The 25725-nt window shown below is 40.5% G+C and overlaps 1 protein-coding gene across 9 annotated transcripts; it reads right to left on the bottom strand.

The window, feature by feature from the left end:
• Nucleotides 1-246: 246 nt before the first annotated feature.
• Nucleotides 247-21487, bottom strand: LOC109031289 (uncharacterized). 9 transcript variants are annotated; one of them, XR_011899675.1, is made up of 3 exons: nt 20125-21487; nt 2303-2578; nt 247-552 (listed from the first exon to the last, which is right to left on the bottom strand). XR_011899675.1 is itself a non-coding variant. In XM_019042733.2 (3 exons), the coding sequence occupies exons 1-3, from the start codon at nt 21335-21337 to the stop codon at nt 9317-9319; spliced, it is 1971 nt and encodes a 656-aa protein (XP_018898278.2). In that variant the 5' UTR covers nt 21338-21487. The 9 variants fall into 9 exon arrangements, 4 of the variants coding, with proteins under 4 accessions (XP_018898278.2, XP_018898279.2, XP_072155228.1 ...); XR_011899676.1 differs by lacking the exon at nt 247-552 and adding an exon at nt 653-1224; XM_019042733.2 differs by lacking the exons at nt 247-552; nt 2303-2578 and adding exons at nt 9317-9879; nt 13693-13887.
• Between the last annotated feature and the right edge of the window lie 4238 nt (nt 21488-25725).

The raw sequence follows: 25725 nt of genomic DNA, 5'->3' as shown, positions 1-25725 counted from the left end.
TATTAAGTATTTTTAATTGATCTGTTTTCTTGTGCGGGTCTCCAAATTTTATTGACCTTTAAACAAAGTCTGAACTTGAAAGGAGCGTCGCATTTTTCCTCTTCAAAATCTTACATGGACAACAATTCGGACAAATGGAAGTTCAGAAATCATCTCTTGAAGCAGATATTAACAAATATTTTTAGCAAAGATAAACTGGAAGTTGAATTACACAAATGACGCCATTTGTAGATTTGTTATTTAACCGATATAAATTGTAAACGCTTAAATTTTACTTAGGAGTTGATTTTCAAACTTTCTGTTGTGCGATTGGTTTACCTCTTAAAATTTTGAGTAGAGGACATGTTGCATAGTGCTCCACTTCATACCTTGTCTAGCGACCCTTATTTCACGGAATTCCGTACGATGAAGAAAACTTCACTCGCACGAGCCGATAAGTTCTGTTGGAGCATTTTCGGCTCTGGGGACTGGACCATCGACCATTGAAACTTCTCGCGATCTCGTTGGTCGACAGAACTGAAATCCAGTTTGTTGGAATGAGAGCGCGCGGTCCTATGAACCGGAGATTTTGTTCAACGAAACAAAAACAAAAATAAGATAATCCACCGATTAAAATTAGAGAAGGAAAGCCATTTGACAATATGAAGGTGGTTATAATAAATCTTGTGTAATTCTACGTACAGAGATGATTGACTATATGCTAGTAATAAGAATTCCCCTCTCCAAAATTGGCCATTTATTAATATTTTGCTCCCAGGCAGCCAAGCCATACCCAATGGGTTTTGGCTTTCACAGAGTTTCACTAATAGACGTCAAATGGCTCCTTTCTCTGCTTTGATATGTAAGCTCCAATAAATTCAAGATCTTCAGGTAACTAATGAAGAGAGGATAGAGATGGAGGGTTCTGAACTCACCAAAACTATACGTATCACTGTTTTCTCTTTTCAGTGATAAATTTTCTATGCACCTATTCTCTATCCTAAGATTTTGGCAATTAACTAATGTGACTAATGAAGTTCTGTATCTATATAATCTCTTCTTCAAATAATGCCACCGGGAGAATGTCATAAAATGTGTCTACTTTACAGTTGTAAGAACGAAGTCGAACTAAAAAAACAATTTTTGTTTTCAATGTGCTGAAACGATTTATGGTCAATTTCACATTTTTCTTTTGACACAATTGCCACCAAACTTCACTTCTTTCCCTCAGCGCAATGGCTGATCCTGCAACACAGTATTAAACATAGAGATTACTTTTTGCAATAAGGAACCACTATTTCTGGCCCATTTTTTAACAGCATACATGGCATTGGTTTCCCTATGCAGATATGTGCTTTTATGGGAGAGCCAGAGAGTTCCTTATTGCAAAATGTAATCCATGTATTGACCTTCGTAGTAAGATAGTTTATTTGAAGTGTATGTCCCAGCGGTTCATGTCATCCAGCAGCGATTCTATGTATAGCAAGTTGGCGATATTGCTTTCTTTCCTTTAAAATCCATCATAAATTAGTGGCGCGAGGAGAGATAACCTCCATCAATTAAAATCGATTCTTTTACCAACATTTGACCAATCATAGTCTGACAGACCTAGATCGTAGGAGTCATAGCAAATGCCAGATGAGGAAACATTAGAGATATAATAAGGAAAAGAAGAAAGAGAGAAGAAGAGGATGAAAAATATGAAAGCGAGAAAAATCGAAGAAGAAGAAGAATCAGACAAAGAAAGGCATGACGAAAAAGAGGCAGACAAAGAAGAAGAGAAGGAGACAAAAAGAGAGAAGGATGAACAAAGAGAATCTGTTACCGTCGTCGATTTCTTGTTTATCTTCCTCTTTTCGTCCTCTGCTTCTTCTTCTTCTTCAACCTTTTCAGCTTCCTTTCCTCTTCTTCCATCTTCTCCACTCTATCTATTCTCTTCCTTTTACTCTTCCCCCTTTGTTTCTCTTCTTTTTTCGCCAGCCGATTTCAAATGCACCCCTGTCTGACATGTGTCAGGAGTCCTAAGTTGTTGCACTTGCGACTGCAGTGATAGAAACTTTGGAACTAAGTCCAGAGAGCATTCCGGAGCCTATCCACCCTCCCGTAGCGGACCTTAGAGATTTGAATATGGATTGAGATCTGCTCCGAAAGAGCGAAGCTCACTCCACAAAGAGTGGATTTTACATCTCATTCATAGCACTTGACTTATCTAGGGGCAAAATGGGCACCTTCGAATTTCCTCTGAGATATTTAACAATTTCTTAGTTCCATCTAATTGTAGCAAGGGTCTAGAAGATCCAAATCAGATACAATCCGGTTTTACCAATTTGCGCGAATCGCATGAAGTTTTCGAGGATGGATTGAGAAGCACTGACGCCATCAGCGATAAAGTTCTCAGAGGACTTCCATTCTGGTCACGTGTACGGCATGGGACCAGCGTCCCCGGCGCGGAAATCTTTGGTCTTGCGGGCGTAGGTCTTCCGCGGGTAGTAGGCGCAGAGGATCCGCCAGCCGTAAGAATGCGAGGAGAGGACAGGGAAGGCGAATTTCTCCTCCGGTGACAGCTTGCTTCGCTCCCTCAAGTACTCCTGGTGCCCCCCTGCGGCGGAAAAAAGCAATGAATGGGCGCAGGGAAGACGCAACATCAACAACTAGTCGTACCTGTTGCGCCTTCCGCGGAAAAAAACGCGTCAAGCGCAGGTGCTTCGTTTCCTTCGTTGGTCGAGTTAATCTTGAGTAATAATTTATTCTCCCCTCTACCAGTACTTTCAGCGTGATTTGAGTCGCCACACTCCACACACATCGCTCAACTTTCGAGGGAAGGGGAAAGGGCATGCATGGAAGGTATGGCGAGTAATACTGCCGTGCTAAGGAAGAACGCCGTATGAAAATTCGAGAGTTGCCAAATTTCCCTCGATGAAATGTTCGTATTTAAGGAAAATTGTCAATATTTGTCCTTGAAATTTTCAGACGTTTTAGATAGAATTACAAACAAAATTATCTGAGAAATTGGTAGATAAATATTTAAAAACTTTCCTGAAAATTATTGATTTGCTAGGGGAAATTTGGCAACGCCTGAAGGCCCATACGGTTTTTCTCCTTAGCACGGCGGAATAATGGTGGACCGTCCGTGAAGTATGTCACACTGAGAGGGAGGAAGGTTTGATCTTGGTTGTGTGAATGGTGCCAGACTATGGGAGATGGGTTAACGATGTGTGATGGCGTCGCACAAAAATCAGTGCTAGGTACTGTTTTTTTTTTTTTTTTTTTTTTTTTTTTTAAATCTCAACTTGAATCATGCTATATCTAATTTTATCACTGGGCTTAAATTAGAGTGAATGCACCTGATATATTTTTGCTATTCTACATCACAGCACTGTTTTTTTTTTTAGAAAGTCCTAAAGATGGGTTTAAACGTGGCTTTCAAGTGTTATTAGACGGGTTATCTTCATAGAAGATTAGTTTTATTCTTCGTATCCAACTTCTCACAAGTAGTTCTTTCTTAGTTACTGAAATTTTAGGTGCATGTTCAAACTAACTCACAAATAGATCTTGTTCGATTGATTAAACGCGCATCCATTCTCTCAAGAAAATAAGCGGAAAGCAAGCCCTGGTAAAAATTGGCGGTAGGAGCTGCGTTTCAAAATACTATAAGAATTCTTATAACCGGCTAAAGGAGGCGATAGAAAATCATATAGCTGGCTGTAGAAAACGGAGAAAATCATAGAGCCGGGCTATACGAAGCGATGAAAAATTATGAAGGCGGGCTATAGTTCCTATCGCCGGATTATACACCTTATCGCCATCTGCTATGAAAGTCTATAAAAAATTGTGTAGAAATTCGTATGTGCTTTGAAAATCATTAAGTTTGATACGGAACCACCTTAATATTTACAAAACACACATTATATTTTCCTTTAATACATTTTTTCTTTAATCAATTAAAATGAGAAGTGCAAACACAGAGCGTGCAAACATTTCAAAATCATGAGTTGAAAAACGCTGACTCCGCCAGATTAAATGTTAGAGCCTAACACAAAGCGGAGCAGCGACGCACTGGCGCCTGCAAACCTAACAAGGATACTTCACGCATTGCGCAACGCGTGAAGTATCTCTGTTAGGTTTGTAGGCGCCAATGCGCGTTTCGCACTGATCGCCCGCCCGCCGCGCTGCAGCGTGCCTCGGCGCTTGAAGCAACTATTTCACACCAGAGGTATTGCACAGTATCATACGAAATTGAAGGCGCGCTAACATATTCGGAATGGCAGGCATCCATCAAAAGTACGGAGCTTTCCTCGCAAAATAAATCAAGATACTACGGCCCAAAAAGAGAGCAGTAGTCCAAAAACTCACTAAGTCCTAGCATCCGTAATTGGTGACATTTAGTGTACACTTTATTGCCTGGCTGTTGCTTAATCGCCATCGGCTATAAAAGGCTATAAGAAATTGTGTATCCGTCTATAGAAGCTATTAGAAATCTTACAGCCGGCTGTAGGTCTATGGTATTTTGGAACACAGATTCTACTGCCAATTTTTACCAGGGAGGACTAGGTCAAATGAACTTGAGGAGACACGACTGTTGAAGGAAATATTTTCAGTCCTCACCAACACGAGGAACAGACACAGAACGAGAGTTAAATTAAGGGGCTTGGAGGACAAGGCGCATAAGTGCAGTTTCTGAAAAAGTTGAGATATTAATACTTTCAAGTAAAATTAGTCTCAATTCATATTTTGTGAAAAATTCGCTCCCAAATTCCGATTTTTAAGCATCAAAAAGTCAGTTTGAACTTTCATTCCGCCATAAGGATCCACGTAATTTCAAAACTTCAAACGCTTATTTCTCGAAATTGCAAAAACTGCACTTATGTGCCTTGTCTTCCAAGCCCCTCAAGTAAAGTCAAACGCATTTTGAAGAAGCCACGAATGAAGGAGTCAAGTGAAATGTTTGTGGTTTCCAGAGAAACGCGTCAAAAATTGATACATCAGATAGAAGCTCGAGATATTCCTAAATTAATGGTGCAACTATGAAACGTTGTATCTCGATTTCATAATTGGGTAATAATTTACATTCTACTACGTTCTGCTAGTTTTCTGAAAGATCATGCGGATTGAAGGTAAATTGTGGGTAATTTCATTTAATCTTTTTAAGGGATTCTTAAGAACTTTAAATGAAAATGTTTTTAATTCCCTCTTAAAATTAGAGGCAGGTAAATTCGTTTCGAAACCCCGGAGGCGAGATTCCAACGGGATTATTGCCGTTTCGCCGTCGAAATTAGTTTCAGACACGAATCCTCTGGCAAAATCGTAGAATTCAAGTCTTTGTTATTCCACAACCATTATTTGACAAAATGCAACTCCGAGATGAATTTTACTTTACAAAACCACATATCTTTTCAGAAAACTTAATAGAGGTCTCTAATTAATACACTTAATTACCGCAACTTCACAACTTTTTAGTAACTGCATAGTAATTTTGTGAATACCCTTGGCCAATAAGTACCTCAAGAAGTGCGTAAGCACATCTTGGACTAACACACAATAAATAATATAAGATTTACTGGTATTATAATTTTGATTTATTTCACAATTCTTATCCTGATAGAGAATAAAAAAGCGTACTTAAAAAAATGTTGATGGTGATGCCAAATCTGCTAATAACGGTATATGCTTTTGAAATTTTGACAGAATAATTCTTAAAAAAATTGTAATTTAACAATTTTGTTACGCTCTCGTAAAAAAAATGTTCAAGGAATTAAAAAAAGGCTGACATTTCCTCTGTTTTTGCAATGGGAAGCTCGACACAAAAATTTTGTTTTTCGCCCACTTTATCTTTAAAGTAAAAATCAAAGATAAGAAATAAAGACATTAATTGAGACTGAAAAATCTAAAAGAAACCAGTTATTAGGGAGTAAATAATGGGAAAGGATATCAATAAACTTTTCCGCGCAAGGCTAAGGTTACCGCATTTTTTAATAGAATTTTCCGGCATTTTCTCTTATGTTTGTTAGGAAAAATTGCGGCATTATTGATCTGATTTTACCAAAGGAGGGATTTAGAACGTCAAGTCTAATCCTATGTGGTCAAGAGACTCGATCTTCAGACCCATTCTTCAGCCTCTCTGAATGATAAGTAAAAATTTTCCAATGATCACATTACTGTTCTAAGAATGATTGTTTTGGCCTTTTAATTATCTCTTTTGGTCTGTTGATTGCCTGATATAGTCTATTGATTGCTTGCTTTGGTCTAATGTGTGTTCTTTTTGACCAGTTTCTCTCCTCGCTTGATGGCCATTGCCACACAATTTTTCGCGAAGCTCATCTTTCTCAGCGGACGTGAGATAATTGTAAAATGAGGTTCGTGCGTTTGCCATTCGTTCTTCAATGGCTTTCTCTTTACACCTCAATGGGAAACGAATATTTGAGTTATCCTGAAGAAATTCCCCGTAACTAATTATTCGAGGAATGCGGCACACAGGCTCTCCATATATCGAGTCATTCGTTTGCTCTTCAGAAAGTGTCGCACCAAACACTGATTCATAAGTCTTTTTTCCACCAGATCCAGTGATATCGGACTCCGGCCTTCCAGATTTTTCTCCAGGTTTATAGATGGTGGAATCAGCAACTCTAGGCATGACATTTTCAGACTGATGCGGGTCTTTTACATGTAAGACGTGTTTGCTAGAATAGTCTGGATCATAAAAAATGGTTCCCCTGGAGTGTTTCAAAGTAGCGGCGACAGAGCCCGAATTTTTTGAGCTTATAGAGCCGATCTGACTTAGTGAACCTACGCTGGAGTGAATTGACCTCCCGAGATGTTTAGAGACAGAGGACATGGACTTCAAAGATCGTGTAGGTTTTATGAAATCAGACTGGCTTGGCTGCTCTTGAATGAAAAGGGTAGATGATCTATATTGTTGTGGACCAGCGGAAACAGACTTCCCAGCGGCTTTCCTAGATTTTTGCAAGATATCAGAACCAGACTTTTCAGAATGCTGTGTATTTTCAAGAGATGAATCAAAGTGGTGATCTGAATTTGGAGAGGAAGCCTTCCCTGAATGTTTTAAAGGAAAAGCGGTAGAATTTTCAGATTGTTCAGAGTCATCAGTTTCAGATTTGATAAATTGATCATCATCGGAAAGATCGGACTCCTTGACCTGATTTGAGGGCAAACGATCTGCCTTTCTTGACCGCTTTTGGACGTTCGGCTGTTTTGAAGTTTCAGGAGTAGACTTGTGCGTCCGCTTTAAGATCAAATCATCAGACTCATCGGAATGCTCTTGATGGGATGAAATAGCCGCCCTAGATCGTTTTTTGGGTTTACAGGGTTTACGTGGTTTTGTTTTTTCAGGGAGAACCTCTGTATGTTTCTGGTGGACGGGACATCTAGACTTTACGTCTGCGCAGGAACAGTTAGATACTTTTTGAGTGCTTTTTGGACTTAAAGATGAATTGAGAGAGGAAAAAAACTTACAAAACCGATTCGACTTCGCTCCTTTAGTCCCGCTTGGCGATTTCGAATACGAAGTGCATCCAGGTTTTCCAGCTTTTTTGGAAAATTGCGCTGACCTTTCTTTGTCAGTTATTTTCTGAAAGACCCCTCTACACCAAGTTTTAAAGCTTGATGAGCTTGTGCAACGAGAAATCGTGTCCATCTCAGGAAACGAATCGGGGCACAGGATCTTCTGCAGCTGCTCCTGTGTCTGCTTGTTTTGTAGATCTTCGCAACCGCTGGAACTGGTTGAGCTCACGCTAGAAGACTCTGATGTCTCTTCTGAAGTCCCCTCCTCCTCAATAATGAAGTTACCATCACTCTCACATTCCTCAGATTCCTTGCGGAAAATCTTTCGGCGGTGTTGCTTCTTTGAGTATTGTTTTTTCGACTCTTTATGATGGTTCAGTCTTTTTTGCCTCTTTGATCTTACGTGCCTTGATGAACTTTCTAGCGGAGAGCCACCAGACGACGATGTAGAGGTAGATGATGCTGAGAAATTTGGCGAAACTGATAAAGATAAAGCCAACGTTTTATTTCTTGATGATTTAGAAAGTTCTGAAGTTGATTTGGGTTTGGAGGCTCCATGCTTTCGATGCTTACGCGGTTTCTTTACAGGGATGGGTTTAGTCGCATTTTTTACAGTGTTCCGGGCAGCTTTGGCGTTTTTTACGCTATGACATTTGCGTGATTGCTTACGCAACACTTTCCCTTGAGAGAGAGGGGCACTAGCACTGTCTATATAGCGCGAATCATTTGAAAGTGCCGTAGGCGTTGCACCTCCGCGAACTGCATGCTTTCGTGAGTGCTTCTGCGTCTGTGTTCCCGGTGGAGGAAATTTTACGGATATCAAATATTCGCCAGTATCGGGAACAGCTTGACTGGGTGAGACTACAGAAACTGATTGTCCAGCTGGATTTTTGTAAATCTCCTGAATTGGGGTGTCTGAGAATTAGGTGTGTCGGAAATTGCCGTAGTATGTAAATTTAAGGAGCAGAATACCCGACATCTGTCATTGTCCGAGATATGTGTGATGCAGAAGTTTTAGGTTTATTACGAAGTTCCGAAGTAGGAGGTTTAAGGGTGACTGAGTATTCGCCTGCGTTAGAAAATGTATTGGGTACAGGAGTGCCAGAGTCAAGATTGTCAGCAGGTAAACGAACTGTAGGAGTTATAGTGATGGTGTAACCTAATTCGTCGTTAAACGTCTGGAGGGTAGGAGATTCAGATCTGGGTGTGTCAAAATATTGAGTCGATGCAACTTTCGAGATTTTTGCATTGTCACAATCCTGAGGAGGAGGAGGGGCAGTCGGATCAACTGAAGTCTGCGGTGTAGAAGTCACGGCACATGTGGCGGGAGATGAAGCAGCCATGTTACATGGTGTAGGAGATGTGGGAGCCGCAGAGTATGCAACTGGTGCTACACGGGATATAGAGCATACAGTAGGAGGAACGGGAGCAACGGAACATGGACCACCAGGAAGTGCTCCAGGGAGTGCATTTGTAGATACATTATGGGTATATGGACTGGCTGTACCAAAACCTGTCTGACGGAGGGTATCATTGTTATGAGAGTAAAAAGGCAGTTTTCTACATGCGTCGAATTTTGAAGGTACTGATGCAGATGACTCAGGCACTGTTGAGGCAGGTGCAGTCGCGGTGTGGCATTGCTCAGCTGTGTCAATACCTGTTTGAGATACAAAAGCGGAGGAGTCCTTGTTTGTAGCACAACGCAAGGGAGTGGATGCAGTTGCAGTGTCTGATTCCATTCCTGCACCTTGTAAGCCCGTGGCGATTGGAGTTATAGAAACCGTGTAACCAGTTAGATCTGTGACAGTCTGAGTTCCCGTCACACCTGGGCACGTGGGCACATTAGAATTTCCTGAATACACAGGGTGTTCCTGGATATAGGGGCGTAATTTTGGCATTCATCGCAGTTTTCAGATCTCCAACGATCATACAATGGTCTTCCGGGGCATGAACATTCAGCAGCTGCATTTCGGAATGCATTGAGTATTTTGCAAGACAAACTGCGAGAAGTGCAACTGGGGGCCGCTAAATACTGCTGTGAATCAAAATTTGAAGGAAACGGAATTTCAGGGCACGAGTGACTAGGTGTTTTCTGAGCTGGAGGATAATTTTGGGAGGCACAGCAGTTGGTTTTATTGGAAATGCCTGACGTGAGAGGAGGGCAGGAACTTTTATCACGACCATTAGCTCCTGCATCTAAAAATACCGATACGTCTGGAATATTATCAGTTTTGGACGGGTACGGAGAATTGAGAATTGCACGATTGGTTGCATCATCGAACTGTGGAAGGCGTTTTGAGAACGAAGTCCCGGGGATACAATACCTGGCGCCATCATCATACGGCAGTTCAGGGCAAAATGATTCCTGCTGTTCCACTTCATCTGAGTACATATAGAGAGCACGCCAAAAGTAAGAAAAAAACTTGAATTTAATTGATCAGAATATTTGCTTAGTTATTTTTGTTAACTTTGACAAGGTATTGCTCTAAAATCCCCGGGAGTCCGCAAAAGTTACAGTTGTCTATGGCTTTCAATATAAGAATGGCAATCCTGCTTAAGGATCCTTTATTTACTTCTGGAATTATGCATTATATTGGCTTTGATGACCAAGCCTTTTGCCGAATAGTGTCACTACCATAGACTTCTGGTAAAATGAGCTTGTTTAGTAATGTTTAATTCCTGCATTTCTGAAAACTAGAGAGTGCGCAGAGTTTCTTCGGAATTTCCCCGATTTTTTGGAACAATATTAATCCACGAAAAACGAGCTCTAAGTTGCCTATTTTGAGCTCCCATTAAAACGCGCAACGGAGGATCACTAAAAATGGCCACGGCGAACGCCCGTCGAAGAATTTTTTGAGATCGTTTTTCGTGGGTTATTATTGTTCCAAAAAATCGAGGAAAATTCCTGTGAACTCAGTGCACTCTCGAGTTTTCATAAATTCAGGAATTAAACATTACTAAACATGCTCATTTCTAAGGCTGCAGAATTCTCAAATGGATTAAAGACCTCAAATAACCGAAAAAAAAGAAAAAAAGCTCCTTTTCGAAGTCCAAAAGAGTGGAGGTTAGAGCTTTAAATGAGATTCATTCTGTCTCTCTTTCAGAACTACGATCGATACGAATATGGACAAATTTCCCCAAAAGTCACGATTTTTGATTCCTTATGGCAGCGATTCATACTTAATCAGATGTAAACCACACTAAAAACAGATTTGAGGTACGAAAGATGGTTTAGGATGCGAAAAATAGTTAATTCCACAAATTGTTGCTTTCAAAACATCTATGAAAAGGAAAGTCATTATTTGTCGGCAGATGAAGTTTTTTTGCTTCCTTTAAGGCGACATTGAAATGCGTCTGCGAAGAGAAAATAAAATAAAAATTCCCAGAAAAGGAAATAAAACATTCGAAATTTTCAATTAGCCTCAGTTAGATTGCGATTGACTGACAGTAAAAATTGAATTGGTTCCTTTAAAAAGGGAGGAGGTCTAATTTTAAAACTCTTTTTTTCTTGCATTTTAGCGCTATTTCACGTGACTCTTGCGTCCCTGCGTGTTTGTCACTTACGTTCCATAAAGAGGACTACCACCGCTTTCCTGGGTAATAAGGAAAGGACATCCAGAGATTTCAAAAAGCAAAATAAAAAAAATATTTAAAAATGGACTTCTGTTTAATTCTGCCGTGCTAAGGAAGAACAGCGTATGAACATTCGGGAGTTGCCATATAGAGTATCCCTTGATAAAACCTGTATTTTTGACAAAATTCATGCATATTTTCCCTTGAAATTTTCAGATATTTTAGATTAAATTGTGCACAAAATTGTCTGAAAATTTGAGAAAATAATGGTCACAATATTCCCAGTGATTTCGATTTTTATTTGAGGAAACTTGGCAACGTCTGAAGGCTGATACGGCGTTCTTCTTTAGCACGGCAGAATAGGGAGTATAGATCTTCAAGTAATTTGAATGGATGACAGTGCATTATCAAAGAGCATCCATACTATTCACACGGGTAAAATGTGCTAGAATAAATGTTTAAATATGTCCAAAACATATCGATTTTTCTAGGGGCGAGAGAGAATGAATCATTAAGAAATAAAGGCTTTTGAGAAAATAAAACTTGGAATCGGTTAATCGGTTATCACCGTGAGAGTGTTGCGCTGAGATACAATTTAATGATCCACTCTTTTTTCCAAATTTTTGGAAAAATTTATAACCCTCTTTATGAAATTTACTTTGCTCGGCTTACACTCGTCAGCTTTCATCCCGTTGGTTGCGATAAAAGTCATGCGTGTGCTTCTTCAGTCTTTTACAAAACTTTTTCCGCTCTTTTAATCTATGAATAAGAGTCGGAATATTCTCAGGTTCTGAGGAGGAGGATGACGGTGTCGGGAAGAGATCAGAGTCATACAGACAAGGATCTATAAACTCGTGACCTAAATACGGGGCCGGTTCGGTATTCAAAAAAACCAAATCAGTAGAATCTGAGTCAGACTGATCAGGCTGATTTGATTTTACATCTGAGGAGGATACTGTTCCAAAAAGGCTTGCAAATCTTCCTTTCCACGGAGGCACGGGGCACGGTAAAATGCCTTGTTTTAAAGATGGCGGTGTCGCACACCGTTGACTACGGATAGACGAGGAACAGTCTCTGAGCATCCTTGCCCAAATGCCACTTTTCCTCTGCTTTTTAGTTTTCGATTTGCTGATTTTGTAGACGCAGTTTGGTCAGGCGTGGCTGATGCTAAAAAGCCATCCGATTCACAGGTAGGAAGTGAATCCGTTCCGGAATCTGAATGCACCGGGGATTTTTCTGATTTATTAACTGAAGGCCTCGCTGAATTAGCAACAGTCGCTCCACCAGATATCCTGCCTTCAGAGCTGGATTTTGGATGCGTAACACTCATCATTTCAATTTGATTGCTGTATTTTGACGAGGAATGATTTTTCAACCTCTTCCCTTTTTTTGACGATTTTGTATGAATAGCTTGATGAATTGATGATGACGACGAAGGAATTGCAGCGATTGATTGAGAAACAGACAAAGTTTCTCTCTTTAAATCAGCAGCAGCATTTGAAGGCGCTAAAGAACTCCCACCGACCTTGCTTTTCACATCGCTCTGAACATCAGGAGATACTCGAGCGGTAGGAGTGACAGAGATTGAGAATCCGATATTACTTAAGGAGCTTGGAGGAAAAGAAAGTGACACGGGAGGCAGGGACGTTCTGGCAATAGAATTCGAAGGGATATTTGGACGTAGAGGAGGCATCTTGGGACACGATTCCGATGGAAAATGACGATATTCCTGAAATGTAGGGGGTATGTGGATAGACGCAGCCCGCGAGGTCGAATCTGAAAAATGGCTATCCTTGGTATTGAGGCCATCCTTCTCTGGCGAATTTGGAGCTGATTTATCAGGCACTGGAAGATAAAGAGGCCGCGAAGTGCTCTGCCCAGAGACTATATTCGGATCTGAGTATACAGATGCACCTGTCCTGCTGCGAAGGTTGGGCGTCACAGATATTGTGATTTCTGTTGGAGTCTTATTGGAAACATGCACGACCCTTCTGACTGAAGGATACGACGGGATGGGAATCTTTACAAGAGGTCTGTGAGTATATTCCGAAGGACAACCACTGGGAGCCATGTTTGCTGTTGGCGTTTCTTGAAGGGCAGGACGGAAGCTAGAGGATGGAGTCTTATCAACGTGCACCGAGCGATCAGAAGTTCTCGAAACAGGGGAAGAGTGAGTCGGAGTTTCTCGTCCACCTCTTGTTCTTTGATTTAAAGGGTAATTGTTAGAGACAGTATACTTCGACCCGTTGCTATACGCAACGTTTTGGGAGGTTACATTGTATGGAGTTTGACAGGAATACTGAGTTCTTCCTGGGTATGTCCCAGTTTGGGGACATGGAGGACATGAATTTCCGGAAATGTAGGAATTGGATCCATTATTGCGAGGAAGGTACGGGGACTTAGAGCCGGGGAAAGATGAAGTCATTGGAATGGATGCGGCTCTGGGAACAGGCGGAGTTTTAGCATTAGACGGTGCTCTAGAAACAGACTGACTTTTTGAAATAGAGTAGGTTCTGGGCATAGATTGAATTCTAGAATTAGACTGAGTTCTAAAATTAGACGAAGGTCTAGAACTAGAGTGGGTTTTAGGATTAGACTGAGTTCCAAAACGAGATGAAGTACCAGGAATAGACGGAGTTCCTTGAGCAGGTTGTTTCCTGGGAATACGCGAAGTCCTAGAGGGGGACGAGGACCGGAAATTTTGTGTTGTTCCGGGAGAGGATGAAGTTCTGATGTTGGATGGAGCACTTTGGAATGAACTAGCTCCACCTCGAAGAACCCCGGTAGATTCAGGAGTCTTCTCCTTATCCAGTTTATCTGAATATAGACAGAGAGTACAGCAAACGTCAGAAAAGGCACCGGTATTGCGAGTATCGGTTTTACACTCCCGCCCTCTCCTCTATTCCTTCATACGAATACATATTTTTACATGGTACTGATCTAAAATCATCAGGAATGCGCTATAAAATGAAAAAAATATGGCTCACAGCAGGGACAGTATCAGTTAATGATGACGTGCATACATAGTTGTGCCAACCATGCAGTGTATTGATTTTGATTGCATTTATAATTTAGGTTTCGACGGTTTCAGGGCATTCCGTCAACGAATTTTTGTCCGCACACCTGTTTTGTCCGGTAGTTTACTTCCACGCGTGAAATAAGCAATAGTGACTTGGTCCAAGTGTCATATTTTAGTCCGTATGTAAAATTATATTGACAATAATGAAATGAGAAAATTGAGAGAGACGGAAGAGTTGTTGTGGTAACTCATTTTTTAAATGAAATGTTATTTCCTTCTTTTGATCAATTTTTATAAATTGTCATGGGTGAATATTTGGTTTTATTTCCATCCTTAAAATTTTCGATGAGAAATAAACCTTATGGATACTTTTTTTTAATGAAAATATTACTTTAATTTAAAAACATTTACATTTTGAAAACGTGGCAAATATTTGTAAAACCTTTTCCAAGCGATGGAATCGATATTAAAGTCAATGAGCAGTAGTTGTATCAAAAGAAACTATGCATAAATGAATAAAAGAGGGGAAAAACCGAGAAGCAAGCAATCTTCGGTTTTATCCCATTTGTACATCGATCTTTCAAAGTCAAATACGTCCTATTTTGAGCGTTTAGTTGCGCTCACACCACGCTGCAGCACAATAAAAGCACAAAATATAAAAGAAAAAATTAATGTGCTTTGAAAATCATTAAATACGACAAGGAAACACCTTAATATTTACAAATCACACATTAAATTTTCCTTTCATATATATATTTTTTTTATCAATTTAAATTGAAGTAATCCATGCAGAGTGTGCAAACATATAAAAATCATGAGTTGAAAAACGCTGACTCCTTGAGTTTAAATAATAGGCCCTAGCATAAAGCGGAGTGATGCGACGTGCTGCCAGCACGAAACGCGCACTCGGCGCACTGGCGCCTACAAACCGTAGCAGATACTTCACGCATTGCGCAATGCTTGAGGTATCCCTTAGGTTTGTAGGCGCCAATGCGCGTTCCGTGCTGGCTGGCTGGCTGGCCGCGCCGCAACGGGCCACGTGCCACGGCGCTTCACTATTTCACAATAGAGGTGTTGTACAGTATTATACGAAATTGAAGGCACTCCAACATACCAACAATAAGAATGACATCCTTTAAGAGTACGGAACTTTCCTTGCAAAATAAGTCGAGATAAGAGAGATAAAGGAACATTCTTGAGTATGCCGTCAAGAAGATTTTATTTTGAATCAAGAATAAAATAGGTGAACAAAAGCGTGTCTCTGCTTGATGTGAGTGACTTTCCTTTTTATAAAATCATTTTTTCTTATCTAAGAAAACATTATTTTCTTTATTAACTCATAAGGAAATCTTCTCGGCGGTAAATTTGAGGATATTTCTCCTTAAATTAGGTCACTTGTTCCTTTAATGAGGTTAAAAATCATACTAAACGTTATTAAATACAGATACTAGGACAGTAAGTTTTTCGACTACCGCTCTCTTTTTGTTGTCTTCACTCGATTTAATTTGCGAGGGAACTTCAAGCTTTTGAAAGATGCCATCAATCATGATACGTTGGGTGCCTTCGATCTCATATGATACTGTGCAACACCTCCGTGGCAAAATAGTAGCTCGAAGCGCTGCGGCAAACCAGTGCCGAAGCGAAGTTATCATGCACAGGAAGAATATGAGATCCTTTAGCTGAGGCAAATCAAAAAGTTTTCCAGTTCAGGTATAAAAATATGGGATTTTCTTGGAAGATAATTAAGTCCTGTTGCACCAAAGAGGTGAAGAAAGTTTTAGTGAATTTTCTCTCATAGAAATGACGCTCCCTCATTTTTACCAAAAATCTCAATTATATATTTTTCTCCGTTAGAGCAAACAAACAAACCCTCATTCTTCCAAGACATTAAACATTTTCACCCAAAAACGCCGTAAGCAATTGTCGTTTGTATTTACATGTGGACCAATTAACTTTGGGTATCAAGTGGTAAGTGGACCAAAACTCCCCTTCCGAAAAAAACGCGTGGACGTAAACTACTGGTGCGCGGACAAAAAATCGTTGACGAAATGTCCTATAACCGTTTCGACTGATATGATCAAGCTTTTCTTGGGCATATATGCCCAACTTATATATAGAACTTATAAGTTCTAGTGCGGACAAGAATAAAGTGAGAGTCAAAGAGTTCATTCAAACTTATCACAGCTGTGTCTCATATTCAACTCTTTACCGTTCAGCAGTTCCAAATAGTTCACATATGTAAATATTTTAATTTTCCAAAAGCATATATGAGCTCTTTGACACATTGTCATCACAATGCAGTTCAGAAATGCTTTAAAACAACTTGCAAAATTTACTTGAGATTTAAAAAATGGCGAAACAGTTTTCATATGTATAAATTATACTAGGGGCGTGTGGCCATTACGCGGTTGACAACCACTAAAGAAAAACTAAACGTAAATAGGTACATAAAACGTAAAAACGTAAAAATTTTCCGAAGGAAATACACTAATAAAAAATCGTAACACAACCATGTTCAAGTTATTTAAGAGATGAATGGATCCAAAGGCCAATGGATGCACGCAAAAGAAAGCGTATTTATCTCTGACTGCACCATTAAAAGTTTTATATTTAATCAATGTTTTTAAAAAGCTGCACACAGTTTTTCTGAAACGTTTCAGCGAATTTTCCCATATGATGATCTCATATAAAAGCATCGCAGATTTCGGCGAGATATTTTCGTTCGTTTTATTTTCTTTTTATGTAACCAACAAAATTGAATATCATCCGTGTTTTTGAATTGTTAGAATAAGAATACCTAATTTTCGTTTAATTATGGTAGAAACCGGAGCAGAAAGTCAAGAATGATGACACGTAGTCCTAGTTTAGCGGCGGCTTCAGCGTCGCGCAAACCAGGGCAGAGATCGCGGTGGTGTTATTTTCGCAATGTAACGCGCCTTCCATCCGGCTAGCGGCAATATGCTTACACCCGTGGTCGAATAGTTATCTCGTTGCTCCTGCCACGAATGAAATCAAATATAGACTCCTGCACTCGGAAAAAAGTGTTCTCATCTCCGATTGCAACGTTTCACATTTCTACTTATGTTTTATGTTTAATCATTTAAAAAAAAAAGGAATAAATAAAGCTTCACACACTTTTTTAAGAGTTTCCGGGAGATTTCCAGAATGATTTAAAATAAAATCGCAAAAAATGTTAACACAATATTTATGTTTGTTCTATTTTCTTTTTATTACACCAAAATCAATTTTACGCGAATCATTTATTGTATTAGTCGTTTTTACAGCGTACCAGGGCTCTGTAACGCCTACCCGCCATGGCATCTATCTCCTAAGGCTCTCCCTCTCTAGAGGTTTTAATTAAAATCAAAATTTGTTTAAGTTTTAAATCTCATGTACAGAGCACTGATATACACTGTATTATCCTTTGTAGGTTTGCATTTTCAAAAGTGCAATACCCATGACTACGTTTTCTGTGAGTGGAAATTTTTTAAAATCTCAAATGATCAAAACTTTTTCATATTTTGAAGAAGATTATAAGATAAATAATAACGTACTCATCATGCATATCATTCATGTAAGTCAAGGGGTCCACGACATTTTCATAGGATTCCTGAATTTTGCACGGAGTGCTAGGTAACAGGTTGACTTAAAGAATATTATCATGACGGACATTTAATTTCTTGGCCGTTTTATCTTATCAGCCATGAGTGCGCCTTCTCTGACTTAAAGCTTCCACCTCATTTTTTAAGCACAGTGCAGTCAGAGCATATATTCTTCAAGTGTGAGAATAGGCGATTGAAATGAGCAACCTAGAGACCGAATAGGCCGGGAAATTAGCGTCGAAAATAATTTGAGAGTGACTTTCATCATGCAAAGTTGAACGTCATAGGTCCAGGGCAACAAATGTGTTATGGAAGATTTGAGGAACACAAATATTCCGAATTTCGGAGCTTCTGTGGCTGCGCGCATTTCTACATCTTTGAAAATAAATGATGCCCTCCCCCTTCTCGGCGTAGATAATTGATGGGAAGTAGTATGGCATTTGTGAACGGAAAACTGCAATTAGTATAAACATATTTGGAGGGGGGGGGGGAAACCTGCCCCTAGTTTGCAAGCTAATGTAAAACTAAATTTAGGTTGAAGAGCTGATATGCCTTGAAGGACAGGCGAGTCACAGAACTTAAAGCAATCCGTTAAGGGCGGAAGAGAGAAGAAAAGAAAACCTTTTCATCCAACTGAAAAGCAAAGAAAAGGTGGACCGTGCTGTTATCGATATAGTGTCTCCTTAAGTACATTTGATCAATCGCTTCTGCCCATCTATAATGGCATATTTATTATTTAGAATAAAAACAAGTTATGCGGTTGAACCGCACAGGTAGGAGGAATAAAACTATCCAAAAAAATTATGTAATATTGCCTCACCCGGAGATTTTAGAACCCTTGCACTATATTTGCTCCAAAAGACCATATATTGATACATTATTAAATTTTTCATAAAATATTATTTAATGAATCAATTGCTTCGTTGTGATTTGAGATGTACCGCCGCACAGTGGACCGAATTAATGGTAGAAGTCGGACAAAATCTGGTAACTTTGAAAGCTTATATTTTTTGAAATACGAAACAAAAAGGTTTAAGCGTGGTTTCATTGGTTTTTTCATGAAAATTTCTCTCGGGAACTCTCCATGAAATTGAATTTGTGACGAAATTAACATCAAAATTTGAAATTTTGGCCGAAAATTTCATGTCCAACCTATTCTATTCGGTCGTTCCACTGTGCGCCGAAAGTTTGATCAGTCTTCTAATTTTACGTATATCAATAGACTTTTGGCAGTGATAGATAGCAATATAGGAGGAATAGCAATAAAAAAACACAAAAAGAACAACGACCACACATCTCACTATAGAGCAGCAACATTAAAAATAACTACAAAAAGAACAACAACAAAAATGATCAACAGAGTCGTGTTTTGTTCGAAATAAGAAGTCGTTTCTGGTTTTTTTTCTTGTTCCTTTGACGCGCTTCTGAACAACCAATGAGAGGGCAAATTTGAATTTTAGGTTGGATAACAGCGTTGTCATGGGCAAAACATAAAATCGACTTGCTCGGAGCACGTTGCAGCTGTTGTACAACAAAGGTGCTTCAGTGGTTCCCAAGTTTTGCGCGCGAAAATAAGCCCCGCCCCCACAACACAAAAGAACTCTAATCACAATGCGATTGTTGCTTGTTTTCACAACATGTTGCGAGTTTTGCCTCCGAACATAATACGACTCAGCTAAATAAAACTAGCTGCAACTATTCGTAGTTGAATGAACACACAAAAAAGAGTGACGGACAAATTTCGGAGAAAAAATCCACATCTTCGAGGCTCCGAAATTTGTCCATGACTCTATTCTGAGACGTCAAATGTTGGTAACACTTGAGTCTAGTGTATAATTTCAGTGCATTTTTCACATTTTGTGGTTTCAAAGGTTTACATTTCACGAAAAAACAGCAGGCAAGTACTTTACAATAAATATAGATGCACCCTTATTCTAGAGATATTGCATACTGCTTTTTCACGAAAGCTTTGAAACTACAAAAAATGGGGGAAAAGGCTCTCAAGCCTCTTTTACCAACATTTGACCTCTTGAAAAAGAATTTTTGACAAATTTCAAAATCTTTGACGGGCTCTTACACCGAAAAAACTATTTATTTTTAAAACGAAATATATTTCGGAGTAACTTCCCCCAACAGAAAAATGTTAATTTGATAGGCAAAAAATCAACTCTCTTAGTATGGTGCATTAATCTCCGAACACAGTTTTTGAAAAATGTCTTCGATCGAGATATTTAAATGCGACCTCCTAATGCGACCTCCTAATGCGACCTCCTAATTCGAGGTCGCATTAGGAGGTAAATGTACCTCCCTCTAATGCGATAAATGTGTCCATTCCGGAAACCTGATAATAGCAAGGACAGATCTCCGTCCTGTACAACGCCATAACGACCAAAATCCTCTATAATCGTAATTGAAGAATTCAAGAGCACTTACTTCTGTAGAGGAGGCTCATCATTTGCGGGTCGACAGGGTGCTGGAGTTGAGAAGGGCTGAGACCGTGACAACTGAGGCTGGGTTGGAGACGGCGGCCTTTGGGGTCGGCGTATAACTTGGTTTTGTCGAAACGAGGCGCCGACATGGGCATGCAGTCACGGAGATAGGTGTTGTCCAGCTCGGCAGTGCTCTCGGCGATGGCCGACTTCTGCCTCTCGCACAAGTAGCGGTGATAGTTGCACATCGGCGACGGGGTCTCGTGGATGTGCTCGCCGCACTCGTAGTACTCGGGGTCGGCGCACGCTGCGCACGGATTATCGACCACGCAAAACTGGGTGGGGCAACAGCACGGAGCCGGCCTGCAACACGTATTGCAACAAACAATACCACCGGACGGAGTGGAAACCGGACGATCTTGGCTCGGGAACTGTTGTCCTTGGTAGGGCGATTGCGGCGGGAAAGAGACGCCAACAGAGCGACCGGGAATCGAAGATGCAGAACGTCCGTACATAGCTGGAGCACTCATCGCCGCCGAGGCGTTCATCGCAGGACCACCAGGCGGCCCTCTGGAGCCCCGTAGAATCGGAAGAGGTGTCATGGAATGATGGGCCATAGACGGGCGTTGGGAGTAAGCCGACCCCATGGTGTGCTCCGGTAGGGTCTCCATGTACCCACCCGAGGGACAATCCATATGCCCAGCAACTCTTGGATTCCTCCGCGGGATCGGGGTACTCATGGCAGGACCTTGCGGGTAGCGGATGGAACTGGCGTCGAACTCGGGTTCCATGAACCCGCACTGGGCCCCGAAAGAGCCGTCGGGATATGCAACCGGTGAGAGCGGCGGGAGCGTGGAATTCCAAGCGGGCATCGTGCCATTCTGCATGGGGTATGAAGAGTTGGGGCATGGTGGACACTGCGCTGGATAGCCTAGTGATGGCGACGGTTCGTTGCCGTAACTGTCCCGGAGGTACCCGCTGGAGGCGGACCTCCGGGCGCTCGGGGAGGTGCGCTTGAGGCTGGACCTCCGTTTGGGCGGCGTCTCCGGCTCCCGCGACACCGGACCTGCCGGCCTCGGTCTTCTCGCGGGTCCCGCTCCTGTGGCTCCTCCGCCTCCGCTCGCGGTCCGCGTCCTCCTTCCGCGACCGCGAGCAGCTTCGCTTCGCTTCCGTCCGGCAGTTGCGATCCCGATGTCGCTCCCTATCTCGAGAGCCATGTCTCCCTGATGACCTCTTTAAACTCGCTTGACTTCCACGGGATCTTGTGTCCTTTTCCTCTTTCCGCCCTCCTTTCTTTCCTCGCTCCTCCACGTCCGAGTGTCTCCTCTTACACCGCCCCTTTAAGCTGTCTTCGTCGTCCGACCGCGTTCGGCCCCTGCCCGCGCTCAGGTGCCCCGTCTTGGAGCATTCTTGTGGCGCTTTCTTCTTGCAGATTTGTTTGCACGCCTCGCTCCATTTTGGCTTTTTCTCGCTTGATTTTTTGACGTCTGCTCTGCAGCACTCCCTCGGTTCCCGTTTCTCATCCCTCTTACACCGATCCGAATGTCTTCTATCCACGCTCATCCGATGATTGGACGACCCGCCTCGCGTGTTCTTACCATCGCAGACCTCTCTTGTTGGGTGGTATGGCTCCTCTCCTCCTCGTATTTTCTTGCAGGGCTCTGGCGAAGCACTTCTCTTTACCGTCGATTTAGAGGCAGATCCACCCCTCCTTTCGTCCGAGGCATCCAAGTCCGAGTTAATGCCCTTTTCAGAGGGACAGTAAATCAGGCTGTTCTTTCCGTCCGAGTAGCAGAGGATGTCGTCAGACCTGACATTTTTCAGCAGATTTTCGACTTCTGTTGGGGGTGCGGAGTCAAAAGTTGAGTCTTTTGGTTGTCGTTTCGAATGTTCGGCTTCTTTCTGCGTTAGACTCTCTAATGCTTTTTTCAGACACTCTAGTTGTTCGCCGGCGGTCTGATGTTGTTTTTTCTTGTCTTTCGTTTCTTTGCTGCTGTTTTGTTTGCTTTTGTTCTTATTTAGTAGCACGCTCTCCACTTGACTTACTCGCTTTTGCCAGAATGTCTCTTTGGATTGATTTTTGCTCTGACCGTCCTTCGGTGATCCAGATTTAGAGGATCTCATCTTCGCCTTCTAACCGCACTCGGCTGTGCTGCGATTTGCTCATCGTACTCCAAATCTACAGAAGAAAAATACAGTCAATTAGTAGATCTCAAGTCATTCCAGAAGTCTGAAGATCCCGAGCTTTAAGTATAAGTAAAGCGTATTTTAGGAATTATTTGTGAATTTACAAAAAAGACTAACATTGACATTGGGTGAGCTACAAAAAGTGCAGAATTAACTGTGTTTTGATGATGAAAAATTATAGATTTGCAAAGAAACAACGCTATCTTTGACGTACTAAGGAAAAACGCCGTATGAACATTCGGGAGTTGCCAAATTTCCTTCACTAAAATATATATTTTTAAGGAAATTTAAGAACATTTTTCCCTGAAATTTTCAGGAGCTCTCGGTGAAATTGAGAATATAGTTATTTGAAAAATTGGTTGGAAAATATTCATAAGTTTACCAGGAAATTTTGTGTCTTATCCAAGGAAATTTGGCAACGCCTGAAGGTTCATACGGCGTTTGTCCTTAGCACGGCAGATCTGTCCAAACTCGGCAGCAAACGTTAGACATGTTTATTACGTCATTTTCATTTGAACTAAAGAGGTAAATTCAGCACGAAGAGATTAACTTTTTTAATATAAATTATGCTTCTACTTCACGCCTAAAATCCAAATATTTTTAGGATTAAATGTTACGAATAAATTAAGTAAACAGTTAATAAATTTCAGATAGTTTTTACATGCTTTAAAGTCTTCATAAGTAATTACGTGCATTTAATGTGATTTTAAAATATAACGTTGTTCACATGTTTCTGGTATTTCGTTGCCATAATTTTTACTCCTGCATATTGATACACGGAGGAAAAAACTTAGTGCATGGGACCCGAAGTTGAGGTCATATGGATCTCTGAAGTTTTCTGATCACGCATCCGAAAACTTGAGGTCGAGCTGCCGAAGTTCGGGTCAGACATCGAGGCACTTCGGTATGTATCGGAGTACCTCAGTTGTGTGACCTGAACCCTTCGGTATATATCGAAGTACTTCAGATGTCTGACCCGAACTTCGGCAGCTGGACCTCTAGTTTTTAGATACGTGATCCGAAAACTTCAGAGATCCATGACCTCAACTTCGGGTCCCAAGTATGAAGTTTTTTTCTCCGTGTAAGGGTAACTCAAATTGAGACAATCCAATCTCTATGTCAAAACGCATCCAAACGAAAAAAGAACATTTTTTGGCGATTTTTTTCTTCATTCTACACACGATCAGTATTTTGGAATGCTAAGAATCGAAATATTAGTGCGAACATTCGAATGTTTCAAAATCCTCTCCTTCCCCAGATAAAGCCTTTGTATTTGAGACAAAATACGAATACATTTCCTTGGTATTTTTAGATATACCGGAATTATTTCACAAAAACAGTAATCTGAAAATTTCAAAGAAATAATGCAAACGTCTACCAAACAGACGCATTTCATCAGAATAAATTTGTGCAACGGTCAAATGGACGTATTTCTGCCAAACGGAACTATAATTATTAGGACATGAGCCCTGAGACTCATAAGACATTATGCATAACATGGCTCACATCATAATGCGCATAGCTCCGTTTGGCAGACATACGTCCAAATATCTATGCGATGAAATATTTCTCTGAGCGACAGTGAACACCCTAAGTAAAATAACTTGTTGATTATCCCCGAAAACTTGGGAACGTTAATTATCAAACGATTATCGAGATCAAAAATCAAGATTCCATTGTGGTACTATAAGGTATTCATTCATGATAAATTAACCATCTAAATTTGTACATCTTTTTTCGAAAAATAATGTGAGCCAATTCGCACTCTTTAAAAATAGTTGAAATGCAAGCTATTGAAAATCAGGCATCAGGAAAACAACCTCAAATATTTCATGTTATTGTGAGTTAAGGATGTCCATTTAGTGCACACTCACCAGGTTAGTAGTGCTGGAGGAGGCGGATAGGTAGTCTCCCATCATTTCTCCACACGAAAAGACAGAAAACTTGAACACGACTGGAATTTAGTCTCGAAAATCATTACGAAACTGTACACACAAAATTTAACTGATGAAATTTGATGGAATAATGGGCGGAAACAAGACAAATTTGAGGTTAAAGTGGGCGAAAAGAGACTTACGAATCTTAACCCTATTGATAAAATCGGTCTCCATGATTCCGCCCGTGGTGACCGTTCTTCAAGTGAGAAGGTTATGTCAATTAGAAAATACGTAGGAACAGCTGACATATTCCAATTCTCTTGGACAACTGCAAATCCTTCTCCCCTCTCTTTTTATTTTTTGAACTTGTTTTACTTTTTCATTTTCTGAATGCGTGATTTCAAGGCATCTCTTAAAAATAAACGCATTACACTACCACCACTACGCTTTCTTTGAATTACTAGGTACAATTTGTCACAATTTTCTCTCGTTTTCTTCCTTCTCTGTTCCTCTTTTTTTTTTTTTGGATACTTAATGGTGCTCCTCAGAAAAAAATTACGATGAAAATTTTGTAACACCGGAGTTTCCCGGGACATGTTTGGTTTTGTGATTAGTCTCACCGTCCGCATATATGGTTACAATGGGAATAAAATAAGTAGCAATCAGATGATTTCTGCGTGAAAAGAAAAGCTTTTTTACAAAGCGTCAAACAAAATACTTGCTCTTAGCACCCGATAAAAATAAAGACTCGAAAAAAGGAAACTAAGAGGAGCAGTAAATTAGTGTTCTTCCCTGAAAGCCCCATATTTTGATTTATTAAATTTATAATCATGACAAACAAAGGAGGAAAAACGCGCGCGGTGATGCGTTTGCGAACCATAATTTCCCCTCCGCCGTGTTCGGGAAACGAAGTGAAAAGCTGTTTATAATCCGCTTTAATTAAAAGTTAGTAAAACGGAAATGTAATCTTTGCTCAGTGAAGAGGGGAAAATACCTACGCGGAATTTGACGCTCCGTTCGTTCACTTTTGATGTAAATAATCGGCTGAAATTAATCTACTGCCATTGGATTGCAACATTTCCTTCGGCTCCAGACTTAATTAACAAAATTTCTTCAAGGCACCACTCGTGAAAAAAAATTCTTGTCTATGTATGAATTTTCCACTTAGGGATGATTACTTGAAGAGAATAAATTGATAACCTGGTAACCGCAAACAGGTGTTGCTAATTGTGCAACGATCTGTTAGTTTAATTTAATGCCAACTCAGTGGCGTATGTATAAAAATTCATGTCGAGAATATAAAGTCAAAATTTAAAGAACAGTTTCCGTTCAAAAGTCCATGTACTGAAGAGTGAGTATGAGTTCTTTTACGGTAAAAAACAACCTGCATAATCTTAGGAACACCTGATGGCGTTTACCATGTATTAAATATCCTCTCTTTACTTATGACTCCGTAGATCTATGAATGAAAAGTAGAAAAGGAGAAGGGTTCAAACCTCGGAAATCCATGTGACGCAGGCTCATAAAAACTTAAAGGGGGG

Source organism: Bemisia tabaci, chromosome 4, assembly GCF_918797505.1.
Source record: "Bemisia tabaci chromosome 4, PGI_BMITA_v3".
Taxonomy (NCBI): domain Eukaryota; kingdom Metazoa; phylum Arthropoda; class Insecta; order Hemiptera; family Aleyrodidae; genus Bemisia; species Bemisia tabaci.
The sequence above is the reverse complement of the archived record's forward strand: the minus strand, read 5'-3'. Positions and strand labels throughout refer to the sequence as shown.